The 16,819-nt window shown below is 43.7% G+C and overlaps 1 protein-coding gene across 1 annotated transcript in view; it reads right to left on the reverse strand.

The window, feature by feature from the left end:
* Positions 1 to 4,907: 4,907 nt before the first annotated feature.
* Positions 4,908 to 16,819, reverse strand: part of CNTNAP2 (contactin associated protein 2) — a 1,111,520-nt gene continuing 1,099,608 nt past the window's right edge. The window contains exons 23-24 of the mRNA XM_081165093.1: positions 7,309 to 7,377; positions 4,908 to 5,440 (exon numbers count right to left, since the gene is read on the reverse strand). Coding sequence (XP_081021219.1) covers positions 5,241 to 5,440; positions 7,309 to 7,377 — 269 coding nt within the window. The 3' untranslated portion in view covers positions 4,908 to 5,240. The remainder of the gene's footprint in view (positions 5,441 to 7,308; positions 7,378 to 16,819) is intronic.

Below are 16,819 nucleotides of genomic sequence, written 5' to 3' on the forward strand. Positions count from 1 at the left end.
CTAGAAAATGTCGCCTTCACACCACTTTCACTAAACCTACACTGCAATCCTATAGATACTTGTCTAGGAGTAAGTCCACTGAACTCAATGGGACTTACTTGTGAGTAGACTTGCAATTGCTGTTAGAATGTATGGATGACTTTGCCCATGAGCATTAATTTCAAAGGGATTTAACTGTTATTACTCCACTCCCTAGAGTGGCTGAGAAGGCCCAGCCAGATGGGCGGGGTATAATAAAATTAATTATTATTATTATTATTATTATTATTATTATTATTATTATTATTATTTCTGAAGCATATGGAAAAAGTAACATTTAATAGTGGAAGTGAAGTGAAAAGAGATCTGGCTGACAGCCCAGTTATAGGTTATATTCAACTCATAAATGGGTCCCTCTGATTTTTTACCTCCATTTAAATGTGCATAGAATTCTGGCATACAAATCTAATCATTTCTAATTCTTCTTGCCCAGAAACAGCCACATCCACCTTTAACATGCCTGATGAAGCTTCATTAAATCTTTCGAGTCTATTAAAGGAGTATTTTATTGAGATTAATAATGACACAGCCTACACTATGTTATATCACTAATCAATATTTTCCTGAGGTTTCAAGTGACCTAATTTGGTGAATGCCACTGTTGCACGCTAGGTAATAGTGCTAAATGACAGAGTTATAAGTGGTTATACTGATAAATTATAGAAACTGTATATAATTATGAGTGACCAGGATATATATGCTTTCTTTTTTTTTTTTTTTGCAGCTCATGAATGTTAATTTGTCAATCCTCCTCAGTTTAAGATAAAAAACAATGCAGAGTAGTGTGTGCAATTTAGCATTCAAAAGAAAGGTTGATTCTAATTGTGGCAGAGGAAATAATTAAAAAAAGAACCAAAAATAAAAATAAAAAAATCTGTTGCATGCAAGCGAAGATTCGCCTTCTTCCCAGGTGCACACTCCAGGTGCCCTGCAGGGAAAGAGACAAATCTCTCCCCACCAACCACTGTCTTCCTTCCTTACTGCAACTATTTTTTTTACACACACACACCTAAAAATTCAAGAACTGTGGCATCACAATTGTACCGTAGCCCTATCACTGGTTACCAGGTTTCAGAAATCTATAAATGTAGAAGAAGAGGAGGAGTTTGGATTTGATATCCCGCTTTATCACTACCCGAAGGAGTCTCCAAGCGGCTCACATTCTCCTTTCCCTTCCTCCCCCACAACAAACACTCTGTGAGGTGAGTGAGGCTGAGAGACTTCAGAGAAGTGTGACTGGCCCAAGGTCACCCAGTAGCTGCATGTGGAGGAGCAGGGAATCAAACCCGGTTCACCAGATTACGAGACTACCGCTCTTAACCACTACACCACTACACTCTCAGGTAACCACCCCTCCACCATTCCTCTAAGCTAGGTGTTGAGGATGTTTATAAGAGGATCGTCCCATTTTATCTCACAGAAAACCTGCAATGTAGACTAGGCTGAGACACAGAAAATAGCCCAAGTTTGCCCATTGAGCCCCACAGCCCAGAAGATATTTGCCTGTCAGTTTTTCTGGTCCCAAGTGTGACACTGTATTCACCAGACCACACAGAAGCCCCAAAGCCTCGGAGCAAGTTAATGCTCGGACCAGCTGGTAACACACAAGCTGCCAGATGTGGACACTTTTGGCCCAGCCATGGAATCTCTGTGCAGGGGTTCTTTTGTGTTTGCATGGGGGAGGCAGGGTGGAGGGAACGACAATGCAAGCAGCAAGCTTCTATGCACCTAGCCGATGCAGAGGGGGTGTGCAGAGGCTCCATCTGAACGTTCCCCGTTGAAACCTGCAGCTCTGTAACTGGATATGTGGAGGAGGAAAGGTCTGCTACCCAACTCCTGAGTGCAAAATGAAGTAGAAAAAATGGTCTCCTGCATAGGCATCAGTTTGTTGCAATCTTTGGTTCTCAAATGCTGCCTCTACTCACGCTGATGCCCATAAGGCATTTCCGCCATGCTACTGTCTTTAACTGTTGCCTAAAAGACTCAAGGCAAATAAAAAAAGAAACTGATATGGGCATCAATGTGAATCTGCCTTATCTAATTCACTCTTATCTAATTCACCCTCCATTTGGTCTGCCTTACAAAAAAAAAGAAAAATTAAAATGTAGTTTTCACAAGGATCACAACTTCAAAAATTAATAAAAGAACAGCTTTTTGGATTAGAAAGGTATCTTTGTTGATTGAGAAAGCTGCCATAAAACAAGTTTACATCACTTACTTTCCTTCTTGCTGAAGAACTCTTTATAAAAATCCAAAGCCACAAAAAAGAGGAAAGTAATAAATCGGTTATAATAATTAAAAGTTCCCATCAGGATATGAAAATGGGAAAAGGAAACCAGGTGTATCTTTTCAGGTGAGTCATTAATCCACCAAATGATCGGCATGTTGGGGATTTGCTGTTGCTCATTTCTCTCTGTTTACAACCATTGACAACTCCTGGCTCCCAAACTGGTTAAACATGGCAGACTGTGCCACTTTCCTTAGTGGCAGGCAGACTGGTGGCAGGAGATGCAAATAGGTACAAAAGGACAGAAGGGGTTCAGTGTTAGTTACTGCTGTCACAAATGCACTAGTGGCTTCGTAAAACTGGGGGGCACAGTGATATTCCTCAGTGGGATCTCTGGGTAAATGGAAATGTGCAGGCCTTGTTCCTAGAAGAAATGTTGCAGAGCCCTCAAGCATTTTCTGGCTGCCCTCAGCTTTCCCATCCAGACCAGCAAAGTGATTCAGAAGGCAGACAGATAGATGCAAAGACATGTACGGTACGATAAAAGATTTCTAAATGAAATTCTCTCCCATTTGCAAAGCTTTTGTAATAAATATAAACAATTTCACTCCCTTCTGTACACAAGAAAAATAAAGTGAGGATTCAGCTAAAAGAGAATAGTAGTCTTTAGTATGTTGAGCTACAGTTATTTTTGATTTCCCCATCATTCTTTCTCCGACGTAGTTGATATAGAAATGTTTCAAAGCTGTGCATACCAAAATTGTGAGCAGATGAATTACATGGAACCACAGCCGTCATAAGCAAAAAACTTTTCACAAGAAATAATTCATTTTTTTAAAATACATAATAAGCAAGAGGCCATACAATCATATATCTTCATTAGGTTGTACTATACAACTTTCCGTAAGGCTTTGTCAGTGTAGAATCTCCTCAATCAGAATTGGGAATTCTTTTTTAAAAATCACCTGTCATTCAAGAGAAAGGTCAGTCAAAGGTGGTTGTTATTGAAGGATGTGGTGATTGCACATTAAAGAAACTTAAACCAGATTCTTGCCTGTTTAACTGCCAAAGGAATCCAAGGATGCTTTTAAGCATATAAAGAGCTATAGTCACGCTGCAAAGAACTCCTCCACATAGAACTGCCATTTCCAATGTTCTTGGGGAAAGTTCTGTTGGTTAAACCAGTTTATAATTCACTAAGCAGAACTCCACTGGTGGAAACTGCATTGTAAGAAACCTCAAGCCACATGCCGGAGCTGAGACAGCACTTTCACTCAACCATAGCTTTCCATCACTTAAAGGTGTATGACTTGGCCCCAGCTTTCTCCATTTTAGAGAGGTGTAAATTTCAGCTGATCTATATGACCCATGTCCCTGAAGAACTGACTTTTGCCTTAGCTGCCTTCCAATTGACTGAACAGAGATAATGAGAAAGACCTTTAAAGAAAAGGCATGCTCTAGGACTTGCAATTCTGCAGCTCTTTCTGCACACAGGACTATTTGATCTCTTAATTTCTGCCTCTCATCTTGGGAGAAAACTGCTTCACAGATATACTTCAGAACAGTGTTCCACTGGGAAATTGTAAAGGAGAAGAGAAGAATTCAGCAGTATGTTGTGTTTTACATGAAATCTCCAAGATCAGTACTTCTGCAGCAGCCTATATATAAGAAACAGAAGCAAAAAAGTCTAAAATCTGGTTCTAATTCCCTACTGCAATGCTTATGTCTACATACGTATAGCATCAATATGTCACAGGTGGAACAGATGTGGCACGAGGACTTCAGGTCAGCAGAGTCAAATGGAAAGGTCTTTCTTCAGATCTCAGCAAGAAATTAACTAAGGATTCCTGTGCCTTATGATACTCCTCTCTGACAACTACAAGGATGATAATATGAGGAGTTTTTAAAAATTATTGTTACGTACTTTTACACAATCATCATTGTGCTGGCACAGATGGCAGGCAACTGAAACAGGCAAATGTGGTTTTCTCTCAGGTGCTTCCTATGCTCCAGGTTTCTTGCTCTCTGCAGGCAGACCTACACTACAAATGTGTACCAGCTTTAATCTTTTTCAACAATCATGTTCTCTCTACCCTCCCCTGAAGAATCCAGAAAACTGTACTTTAGTGAGGAAGGTAAAATTATCTGCTAGGGCTAAACTTAAAATTGTGGGAGCCATTGCAGCACGGTTCTGTCCTGCATCAGGCAGTAATACTGGAACCCACCCCTTAAGATGCCAGAATCAGCCCTCCCAGGAACTAGAGCCATTGGGGGAGGGAAAGAACTGCGATATCGATTCCTCAAGCATTTGATATGACTGAGCCATGGTGCAGCAGCTCCCATACAAGGTAGCATCAGATGGGACACTGAGAAATTCTTAGCCTTCCCCACAGTTCCCTGAATTCTCTGGGAGAGGAGGTGACTGTTAAACCGTTTTAAATCTATAGTGTAGATTCACCAAAGTGGAAACGTTAAACCATGCATTAAAATAACAATCATTGACACTGTATGTGAGTACAACATCCTTTCTAGGAAATTATCTATGCAAGAATGCTAGAGAAGAACGGTCTCAGGCTTTAGGATTGCTTTGCTGTTCTCAGGAGAGAAGTATTTACATTCTAAAGGGCTTCTAAAAAAAATATAGAAAAGTGGTCCCTGTTTCCACAGGTATTTCTGAACACCTCCAGCCACAGACAAAGAAGACAGGTGGTGACTGACAAGTGTGAACCTCTTAAATTATGCTCTTAGTTTAGATGGATACAAGAAGGGCAAATTCACAGTAAACCAATATTAAAAAGGCCTTTTCTGAAATGCTGTGGCAGCTCCAGTCCTAACGGTTGCTCCTCCGGTTGTGCTGATCTTTTTTAAAAACTAGATTTGTTCAAGAGTCTGCAAGAGAGCTCTTTTCTTCTTGCTGTAAAAGTCTTCCCTCCCCCTTTCCCCAAGCCATCGGCTTTTCTTTCTGCTTCCAGTTTCAGATCAGCCACTCCTTTTTGCTCTCGTCAATGGTCTCAGTAAAATTGGGGTCGTTGCTCATAATGGCTGCGTCAGCGCTCTCTGCAGATTCCGCCCCCTTGGCTTCGTTGGTGTGGTAAGTTCCCTTGTGGCGGAACATGTAGCGAATGAGGAAGACAAGGGTGCAGAGGATGGTGAAGATCACAACGGCAATGACACCTAACAGAGAGAGAAAGGCGGAAGGTTTCAGATTCAAAAACAAATGAGCAAACAGTTTAGTTTTCATATACTGTCTGATATGACATGGGTACAATATTGTCTCTGCAACCTCTCTCATGGTAACAGAGAAGGCCTCCCATCTTATTGCGCCATTCTTCACGCATGTCCATTAACTGGCAAATAGTTCCGTGGGGCTTGTGCGGCTGACACTACAGAGCGCTGCACTTCACGCCACAGGGCCTAATTGGGAGAGCCGCTTCATGACACCCTTAATTCTAACTATAGTGTGGCATAGGCATTGGGGATGTATCCTGAATCAACCAGCTCAATTGCTGGCTGATTACTCCATCACAGTTGATCCTGGGTTAAGGATCCCCCCCAAGATGCAAATCAAATAGGGCAAACCTGCCAGGTTGTCATTTGGGGAGATCTATGGCCCATTAACCACCATCTGGGCCATTGGACAGAAACCTTCCCCCGCAACGCCTTCACTGGGGTACCCTGAAATTTGAACCTGGATAGCTTACTTTTGCCATCTAGTTACAACTCCTAACCCACAATAATACTACAACCAGACTTAACACGGACACTGGCACCAGAGTCTGCAATAAACCCAGATGCCAACTTTGCTGCCACATACACCCGGACAACACCATTACTGGCCCCAACAACATCACACATACCATCTCGGGACTATTTAATTGCTCATCGTCTAACATTGTGTATGCCATCAAATGCCAACAGTGTCCTTCAGTTCTCTATATTGGACAAACAGGCCAAACCTTACGCCAAAGAATAAACGGACATAAATCTGACATCAAGAATCACAAAACAGAGAAACCAGTAGGAGAACACTTCAATCTCCCAGGACATTCTATACAAGATCTCAAAGTAGCTGTTTTACTACAAAGGAATTTCAGAAATAGACTGGAAAGAGAAGCTGCTGAATTGCAACTCATTACCAAACTTAAAACAATGGAGAGACCTGGTCTGAACAGAGACATTGGATTCTTATCTCATTATACATGACTAAACCATTTCTCACCTTCCCACCCCTTGCCTTTTCCTGTAAGACCTATTACAGTCGTTAAGAGTCGTCAACAGGCTCATCAGGCTCATCTCAGCTATCTGCCAATCTCCGATTCCCACCACCCTTCTGAGTAATACCCCTCCCCACCTTCTCTATATATAGAAGGATCTGGCAACTTCTGTTTCAGTGTATCTGAAGAAGTGTGCATGCACACGAAAGCTTATACCAAGAACTAACTTAGTTGGTCTTTAAGGTGCTACAGGAAGGAATTTTTTTATTTTGCCATCTAGTGTCACATCTGTATGTTGCGCTTTACAACACATTTAAAACATTTTATTTGCAGCTGTATAGCTGAGTCCCCAATGCCTGTTTCTGCCAAACGTTTTGACAGTTGCTATGAGGAAGGCAAAACCCCCAGACAGGCCCAACTTGTCTGCGGGCAAATTCCTCCCTGGCCCCAAACGCAACAGCAGATTGGTTCCGCAGCAAGGCCCACGTCCCTTTGGACAGAGCAGCAACCTACAGGGCTGGTGGGTGGGGTGCCCAGCGCAGCCAGTTTACATGCTGAATGTAGGATATGCCATCAGAATTCAAACTACCTATCATGTACTGCTTCATAATTAAATGTCTTTATTTCCACTTCTTATTATGCACTCTGTCCTAACAGTTCTGGGAAACTAAGCACAAATATAGTTGAAAATTCTTTTCTCTTTGCTAGCTTAGCCTTGGAAATTATATGTGTGTTTTAAATTAGGTATTTAAAAAGATACTTGCAAACATCGCATCTTATCAGCATAGAAATCAACATTCCCTTCTGAAAGGCAGGACATGTACTTACCTCCAATAATAGCTGAATTCCTGTTAACACCACCTCCAATCACTTGACCATTGTAAGGAAGATCAGCACCTGGTGCACAAGAAAAAACACGAGTTGTTATTTACACCATGTCCTTTAGATATTTAGCCCCTCACTTTAAAATACCCGTGCTTTTCCTCTTCTTTTTAAGCCAATTTACAGGTGAAACTTGGAAAATTAGAATATTGTGGAAAAGTTCATTTATTTCAGTAATTCAACTTAAAAAGTGAAACTAATATATGAGATAGACTCATGACATTCAAAGCAAGATATGTCAAGCCTTTATTTGTTATAATTGTGATGTTTATGGTGTACAGCTGATGAAAACCCCAAATTAACGATCTCAGAAAATTAGAATATTAAATTAAATCAGCAAAACAAGGACTGCAAATAGAGAAATATTGGACCTCTGAGAAGTAGAAGCATGCACATGTACTCAGTACTTGGTTTGGGATCCTTTTGCATCAATTACTGCCTCAATGCGGCGTGGCATGGATGCTATCAGCTTGTGGCGCTGCTGAGGTGTTATGGAAGACCAGGATGCTTCAATAGCAGCCTTCAGCTCTTCTGCATTGCTCAGTCTCATGTCTCTCATCTTTCTCTTGGCAATGCCCCATAGATTCTCTATGGGGTTCAGGTCAGGCGGGTTTGCTGGCCAATCAAGCACAGTAATCTCATGTCCATTGAACCAGGTTTTGGTACTTTTGGCAGTGTGGGCAGGTGACAAAGTCCTCCTGGAAAATGAAATCAGCATACCCATAAAGCTCGTCTGCGGAAGGAAGCATGAAGTGCTCCAAAATCTCTTGGTAGACGGCTGCGTTGACCCTGGACTTAATGAAGCACAGTGGACCAACACCAGCTGATGACAGGGCTCCCCAGATCAACACAGACTGTGGAAACTTCACACTGGACTTCAAGCATCTGGCATTGTGTGCCTCCCCATTGTTCCTCCTGACTCTGGGTCCTTGGTTTCCAAATAAGATGCAAAAGCTGCTCTCATCAGAAAAGAGATTTGGGGAGCCATGTCATGGCTGGAAGTGGGGGGAGATTGTTCAGAGTTGTTGAGCTTTTTTGGGGGGCAGAGTTCGTGCCGCGCTTAATTACGATTGATGCCTGCTGCTGCAGCGGAGGGACCTAGCGACGGGGGCAGTGGGTGATGACATTCCTTGACCAATCAATTTAATGCTGCAATCGACAAGGATCATCTGCGATTGACCGCGATCACCCCGGGGATCTCACTGTCCATCGCGGTCGATCGGTTGAACATGTCTGATCTACATGAAACTGCTGGGTGGGGTTATCCAGAGGTTTGGAGTATGTTGTCAGCAGTATGCTGATGACACTCGGCTCTATTTCTCCTTTACATCTGCAGGTGAGGCAGTGGAAGTGCTGGACCGTTGTCTTGCCTCGGTAATGGACTGGATGAGAGCCAACAAAGTGAAGCTCAATCCATATCAGACTGAGGCACTGTTAGTGGGTGGTTCCCTAGATCAGATGGGTGGGAGGTCGCCTGCTTGATGGGGTTACACTTCCTCTGAAGGAAAGTGGTTCGTAGCTTGGGGGCCTCCTGGATCCTTTGCTGTCGCTTGAGGCTCAGGTGGCCGCAGTGGCCCAGAGTGTCTTCTATCAGCTTCAGCTGGTGGTCCAGCTATGCCCCTATCTGGACACGGATAGCCTAGCTACTGCTGTCTGTGCTCTGCAATGCATTATATGTAGGGCTGCCTCTGAAGATGGTTCAGAAACTCCAGCTGGTAGAGAATTCAGCAGCCAGGTTGCTCACCAGAGCGAGACGGTTTGAGCATCTTACACTGATCCTGGTCCAACTGCACTGGCTACCAAACAGTTTCCGCGCCCAATTCAAAATGCTGGTTTTGACCTATAAAGCCTTAAATGGTTCAGGACCACAATACCTGGTGGACTCTCTCTTTCCATATGAACCTAACTGGACCTTGAAATTATCTTCCGAGGCCCTTCTTCGTGTGCCTCCTCTTCGAGAGTTCCGGAGGGTGGCAACACAAGAACGGGACTTCTCTGCAGTGACTCCTCGTCTGTGGAATGCTTCCCCAGGGAAGTTCGCCTGGCACCTTCATTATACACCTTTAGGCGCCAGGCAAAAATGTTCCCTTTTAACCAGGCCTTTGGTTGAACTTATTGACATCCAACACCCTTTTAGAATGTGGTTCTTTTTTTTGGGGGGGGGGTGTTTATTGGGTTATTGCTTTTGGTTTGATTTTATATGTTGTGGTCATGTTGTGAACCGCCCTGAGACCTCCGGGTTTAGGGCAGTGTATAAGTTGAATAAAAATATAAAATTAGAAAGGCTGAAAATTAAAGGTTTTATTGAGGAACACTGAGGAACTAACTAATGCTTGGTTAAGAGCCTTGTCTATGAACTAAGAAATCCCTGATTAAAATCTCAGCTCAACAAATAGCTCCCTGGGTGGGGTCTTAGGTCAGCCATTATATTAACACCACCACTTCCCTAAATAATAAAATAATACCTAAATAATACTACCAGGACTACTCAGGACAGAGTTCATTTATTCATTCATTTACAAATGTATAATCTGCACTTCCATAAAAAAATACAGCAAGGCAGAATGCAACATATAAAAATAAATCAACAAAGATATCAATAAAAGCACAAATAAATTCTTATTGTGCTAAGGAAACAATGTTTTAAAGGCCTGTTTAAACAGGCATTTGTTACAAATGAGACTCTGGGCAAATGTTTCCCTATTATTAGATTAAAATGCAGCAGAGTTATCGGGAACCAGAAAAAAGTGACCTCAAGTACCATATCTGGCTTGGAGGCCATTAGTCTGAGCTGGACGACACTTCATAGGAACATGTCTCACTGCACATTTTACAGTGGCACAAACAGGATTCACCTTATGGAAATAACAGCAGGATAAAATGACCATGAGAATCTGATCTAGTGTTCTGGAAATTAGAATCCTAACCAAAGGAATAGAGCAAAATCATAAAAATTGGAGATAAACTATCGCCGTTTCTTCAGAGCCATCTGTTCAAAGTGAAACTTTAAAACAGCACACCTTTTTGAGTCAACCTCCATCTTTCTGTCAGCAATTCCTCCTTGTTTCTTTTCTCTGACATTCCACAGGTGTCAAAACTCTGCTTGCCCAATCCCTAGCTTGATGCAGCTCACAAAACATGGCAATCTGCTAAGCTCCTCATCAAAACTTGTTCTGTTGCAGAAAACGTCAGTGTTTCTGGGATTATATTTGCAGCCTTGCTCCAGACAGGGGGTTGGGGGAAGAGGGAAACAAATGCTCCCTATTCTGCCTGTTCTTTGCTCTGTTATCAGACTTGCCTTCTAGACATGCCCATTGCACACTGGCAGCCACCTTCCCAACTGTCAACAGCTTCCTGGCTAATTGCTTGGCTGTCCCTGCTCAGCCCAGCTCAGGATACTTGCAACAGACAGGAAAAATATGAACCCAGTTCTCCTACTATGCCAAACTGGGTCTCCTTTTTATCTACGGCATGCCAATTTCCACAATTATTTTCCATACATGCTTCAACTCCTGTTCAGATTGCGTTTTACCATGTCTTTATAGAGGAATCCTAGCAGGAGCTTTGCGGGGAGGATGGAGTGCTGGGTCCTCTGTCACATCTGAGGTCCTGCTGCCTTGGGAGGCTATGCCCCTTTTCCATAGGCAGAGAGGGGCCTGTGTGCCATCCTAATCTCACCCCCCCCGGCACCAACACCAGGTGTTATGATTGAACCCTCAGTTTCACTAATTTTGATATTTGCAGGTCATGTAAGTCCCCATCTGGACACACACATCACTATGTAAACTCAAAATCCATACACACCAGCTGTGTTTTGCTCTCATGTGCCCCACATGTCAGCAACTCCCAATGGTGGTGGCCTGACACCCTCTCCTCGGAGCCTGGCTCTCATGACCACCAGAAGCACCAACCAGCCAAGAAGGTAGCGGACTCAGGGCAAACTGTTGGCCATGGACAAACCGTCACCCTCAGACAAAGCAAAGTGCAAACTGATTTAAGTCAGGATCTTGTAGTTCTGAAGTGAGTGCTCCAGGCAGTCTTGGGTCTTAAAGCCAGTATGACATCAAGTAACATATTTTTTAAAGTTTAGGTTCTGAACTGAGGTTATTTTATTTTCATTTTTGAGAGCTAAGTGCTTGTCAGTCCTCCCAGTGGCTGAACATTAACTGGCCAACCCTCTGGAAGACAGGAACAGATTTACTTCTTGCAGAGCAACCGGGTGGAGTATTGGCTGTCTGTTTCCCTTTTCATCTCTGGAAGTGAATGGACCATAACTTTACTTTCTTGAAACGTGACAAATGAATGGGGGCAGGGAATATCAGTAAGGGGCCCTGGCCGGCCACAGCTTCTGCCCTGGAAGTCACAATGCAGTAGATGTTTGTGCATAGCCAACAATGTCGTACATCAAATTTTCAAAGTGATATAGAGCACATTGTTCATATAGCGCACCCCCTTTCCCCTTCTGGTATTGTATTTCACAACCTTGCTGCTTGCCTAGCTTGACCACAGAGAAGGATGGCTGATATACTGGTTATGCTTGCTTAAGTCATTGCCTCCAATAGAGTTTTATGAGCAGAGCTTACAATTCACCTGTTAAGGAGAGAAGAGCAAGCCCTCTTCACAATTAATGCAGAATATGAAATATGGCAGTGCTCTCCAAGGAACTGTAAAGCTGAATACTCACCAAACTTGAACACAAAGATACACAGTCACCAGTAATGGGCCCAAAGGATTGCCTGCTTTGGTGGCAGGAAAATGCTTTTATGGGAACGTTGTGCACATGAATCAGTTTCCAATGACAGGCCTTCTAGATGAGTGCTTCATGTAAGATATATGAAAGTGGTCATCAGCTTCCTTCTCTCACTGATCACAGCTGCAGTTTACACACATGGTCTCTTCATGAAGGAGGGAGCTGTGCAGAAAGGCAGTCCATGGAGGGCCATTGCACACACAGTGCAGGGCAAATCCAGGTTGCCCATCAAGTGTGTGTCAGCAGGGAGTAAGTTGCACCCAATGCTGTATACCTGGTAGCTGTACTTCTAGGGTGCACATTTGTTTTTGTTTTTGTTTTAATTTTTATTTGGTTTTCTGCTTTTATATAAACAAGACACACACAAAGAAAAGACACAAAACAAAAACATGTATAAAATCAGCAAATCCCCATTTCATAACCTTGTTCCCTGACTTCCCCCCACCCCCCCTCGTGCATCCCAGTTCCCAAGATTATATCAGCAAGTTGGTGTTTCTCCTCTTAGCCATCTTATTCATCTTATTACCTCTTTTATAATAAAAATTGATTTTCCTAAGTTGGACTTAAGTTCTCTTCCATCGATTTTCATTTTGTCTTAATTGAGAGTCATATTAACCAAACCTAAAAGTCTTAAGAGTTTTTAAGAATCTCCTCTTCCCTCCCTCCCATCCCCGGTTTTTGTCCCTTCCCAATAGAAATCCAAATTCGAGATTCTCAGCCTGGGTTCCTCACGTCCGAGGCTTTCAAGTCTCTTTCAGTCCCTCTCCGCCTGTCTTGTTGGTAGTCCTTTATGTCAGTCGTCAAGTCTGGAAAAAGTTCTTTCACCATCAAAGTGTATTCTCTTCCCACAAGGAGATTTGAAAGTAACTGCTGAAAAATTTCCACAAAGCCTATATCTTCAGAATCAAAGTCCAAACGGAGGCCCCAATCATATTTCTTTATTTTAAGTTCCTGTATTCCATATTGTCCCGGGACCTCCTCCTTCTTCTGTGTCTTTCGCAGACTTGTGGTAGATATGTTCCCAGCATCTCCTTGCTTGTGTTCCACAGATGTCAGCTTTTGGTCGTTACTTCCCAAGGTTACTTCTTCTTTTTCTTGTTGTTTAGTCTCTTTCACCTCTGTAGATATTGTTTCCCATTCAGCTGTGGATTCTTTCTCATTCAGGTCCTCAATACAGAGAGCAGAGTTGCCTGTTCCCAAGGTCATAGTCACAAGTTGTTTATTCATGGCCAAGCTCTGCTCTTGTAAGGTTCCCACCAATTGAAACATCCTTTCGATTTCCACTAGTAACTTTCCTTCCACAGCCATTGTATCCATTGTAGTTTCACAGAATTCCCCCTAGGGGGAATCTGGTTACTTATTAGTCTTTTCTCCAACAGTCCTTTAACTAATTATTATTACTTTGTTTCCAACAATTTTAGCTCAATTGTAACTCGTCTTAGTCCAGAGGGATCTTAGATAGCGATTTTTCCACTTTAAACCGCCCGTTTGACAGCTTTGACAGCTGTCAAACTCCGCAGCTCTTACACAGGCACAAAGGCAGGACGTTCCCGAGCCCGGGAGGGGGGGTTGTTTAAAACAAAAAGAGGGTCCCCAAAACTCCACTCTCCAGCACAAAATTTCCTTTAGCTAAATCTTGAAAGTTAGTGTCCTTTTTAACTCACCCCACCAAGGGTAGGCTCTCCAGCTTAGCTCTTATGTCGTTGCTTAGATCGTCTGCAGGGGGGGGTGCGGACTTCCTTTTAGCACACCCCCCCGATCGTCTCCAATTCAGGGTAAATTTTTAAAAGTCCCAATCCGTCTTACTCACGGGTGATTCTTTCAGTCCAAATTTTCAAGGAAGGAAGTCAGCGCTCTCTGGTCATGGCTCGCGGCTTCGCTCCACCGAGGTAGCGATCGACTCTCAGTGCCATGCCACCCCCGTATCCTCTCCGCAGCCTTTAAAAAGGCTCTTCGTGAATCAGGGGGGCGCTTAAGGCACCCGCCGAGTCTTCAGTCCGCAGGCATCCGCACCTGCGGTTTTTAAGGGTCCCCGCGTCGCCGGCGCGGCAAAGACCCGTCCTCGGTAGAGCCGATTCCCTCCGCAGCTCGGAGGGAATCCGCCATTTCCAGATCGCGTCAACCCGGAAGTCCCTCTCTAGGGTGCACATTTGGTGTGGGGAGCTGGATCACCTTCCATGGGCCATTTTGACAAATGGGCAGGGAAGTCATATGGTATAGGGTGATCACAGTCCCCTTGTTTCTTTCTAACTCCAGCTTTAATAATAAAAACAAACTAGGACTGCAAAGGAAGATTCTTTTGCAAGGCATGGTTGCAAAAGATAAATTTTGTGCTGCTTTCAGCAGGGATTAGCTGTATTCAGGAGTTTCTCTTGCAATCTCTCCCAAGTGCAGTCAATCCCAGCAGGGCTTGCAGTCAAGGCTGAAAGCAAGTCCCGCTTGTGGGAGGGTTCAGCTGCACTGCAGACTTCTCAAATGGAACAAATCCTAGTGGGACTTGTACTTGGTGCCAGATTTAAAGCTGCCAAATACAAGCCTTTAGAATTTAATGTAGGTGGGACTGGGGAAAAGTGTGTCTACTCCCCCCCAAAAGCACAAATGGTACAAAGAGAAGAGGTCGTGCTGCTTATGTAGTATGTAGTACAGTGGTACCTAGCGTTACATACGCTTCAGGTTACATACACTTCAGGTTACAGACTCCGCTAACCTAGCAATAGTACCTCGGGTTAAGAACTTTGCTTCAGGATGAGAACAGAAATCATGCTCCGGCGGCGCGGCGGTAGCAGGAGGCCCCATTAGCTAAAGTGGTGCTTCAGGTTAAGAACAGTTTCAGGTTAAGAACAGACCTCCAGAACGAATTAAGTTCTTAACCCGAGGTACCACTGTACAGGCACCCCCAACCTGCGGCCCTCCAGATGTTTTGGCCTACAACTCCCATGATCCCTAGCTAACAGGACCAGTGGTCAGGGATGATGGGAATTGTAGTCCAAAACATCTGGAGGGCCGCAGGTTGGGGATGCCTGATGTAGTATGAAACATTTCAAAAATATAACCATGCCAATGCCAATTCCAAGGCAAAAGCACCTCACTGTCCCCCAATTGTGGGCTATTTCTAAAAGAGAGTGACTTATGCCAACCCTGCAGTATATAGGATTTATTGATTGATTACGTTTATATCCTTCCCTTCCTGGTTCTAAGTGATTTACAACCCTATAACTATAAAACCCCTATTGCAGAAACTGAGAAAGTAGCGCACAACAATCCTGCAGTGTTATTCCTTGCTTTTACACCCACATTGCAGGTTGGGCTGACAGAGTCGCATGCAGCCACCGTGCGTCATAGTTCAGTGCTGTACCCTTATTGCAAGTAGGAAGGCTATAGTGAGAGAGAAAGGGTAGTTTGCAGCAGCCCTGCAGTGTAGTCTGTTGTTACTATCACAAGCCTCCCGTTGCCCACACAGACGTCCTTCCAGGCCAAATCAAGCATTTGATGCTGGAGGAAGTTTTATGCTCCACTGCCTTACGGTGCAGACAGGTTTAAGTAAATTAAATTTTGCACCAGGAGTAAAACCCCAAATAGGGCAGGGTCTTCTGTCTTTAATGCTCAAGTTTTTTCAACCCCCCTGGGAGACTCAGGTAGTCCCCGCACACAGGAGGGATACACTGCGATGGTTTGTTGCAAGGTCCCACTTATTAAGAATATTTAATTAAAATAACACAAACAGAAATGGAAATAAAGTATACAGCTGGATGCGGCCATTAACATTTGTATTCCAATGAGGAATCCACTTTCCCACAAGAATGAGTTCTGTTTCGTGTTTCTTTTGAGCAAGTGATGGGCACAGTAAGACTTGTAACAAAAGCCATTTTGGGGGACAAAAGCCAAACTGTAACAAAGCCATTTTGGGGGACAAATAAAATCCCTGCCAGCAGCCCCTCCAAGTGTCCCTATTTTCCAGGGATGTCCCTGATTTAGAGAAGCCATCCCGGTTTTTTATTTGATCCCAGAATGTCCTTCTTTTCCTTAGGATGTCCCTATTTTCATTGGAGAAACATTGGAGGGGATGGAGTTATCCAACCCCCTAAACCATCTGAAGGCAGCTCTGTATAGGAAAGTTTTTTTAATGTTTCATGTTTTTATAAATGTTGGAAGCTGTCCAGAGTGGCTGGTGCAACCCAGTAAGATGTGTGGGGTATAAGTAGTAAAATTATCATTATGGAATGGGATGTCCCTATATTCGTCTGAGAAATGTTGGAGGGTGTGTGGCAGTGAATTTAGTGGCAGAATACTAACTCTCTCTACTAATCTCTCTTCAGGCACATATATTTATATATTGCTTCTATTTATTTTAAATATACCCAGATTTCCAGAGGACCAAAGTAGCTCAATTTCAGAAGGCTTGAAACAGCGGTTAGAGAAAGTGGCTGTCTCTCCCCCCCCCCCCCCCCGTTATAGCGTGTGTGAGAGAGGGCAAGGGAGACTCAGAGAAGCCCCAAGGAAACAGCTATTACCCTGCCTTCTCCACACAGGCAGAATTTCTAGGAACAAACCTTTCCATGGGAGAGCAGCGCCTGCCTTTGCTTCTCCTCATCTTCCTGCTGCTCCATGGCATTAAAATTCTGCTCAGGGCTGCGCAGAGCAGCTTGAAATGCCCGGGTCTCTCAGGGAGAGCTGCTAGAATTTACGGCTTTGGCCGGCAGCTGAGCC

Source organism: Podarcis bocagei, assembly GCF_964188305.1.
Source record: "Podarcis bocagei genome assembly, chromosome: 12".
NCBI lineage: Eukaryota > Metazoa > Chordata > Lepidosauria > Squamata > Lacertidae > Podarcis > Podarcis bocagei.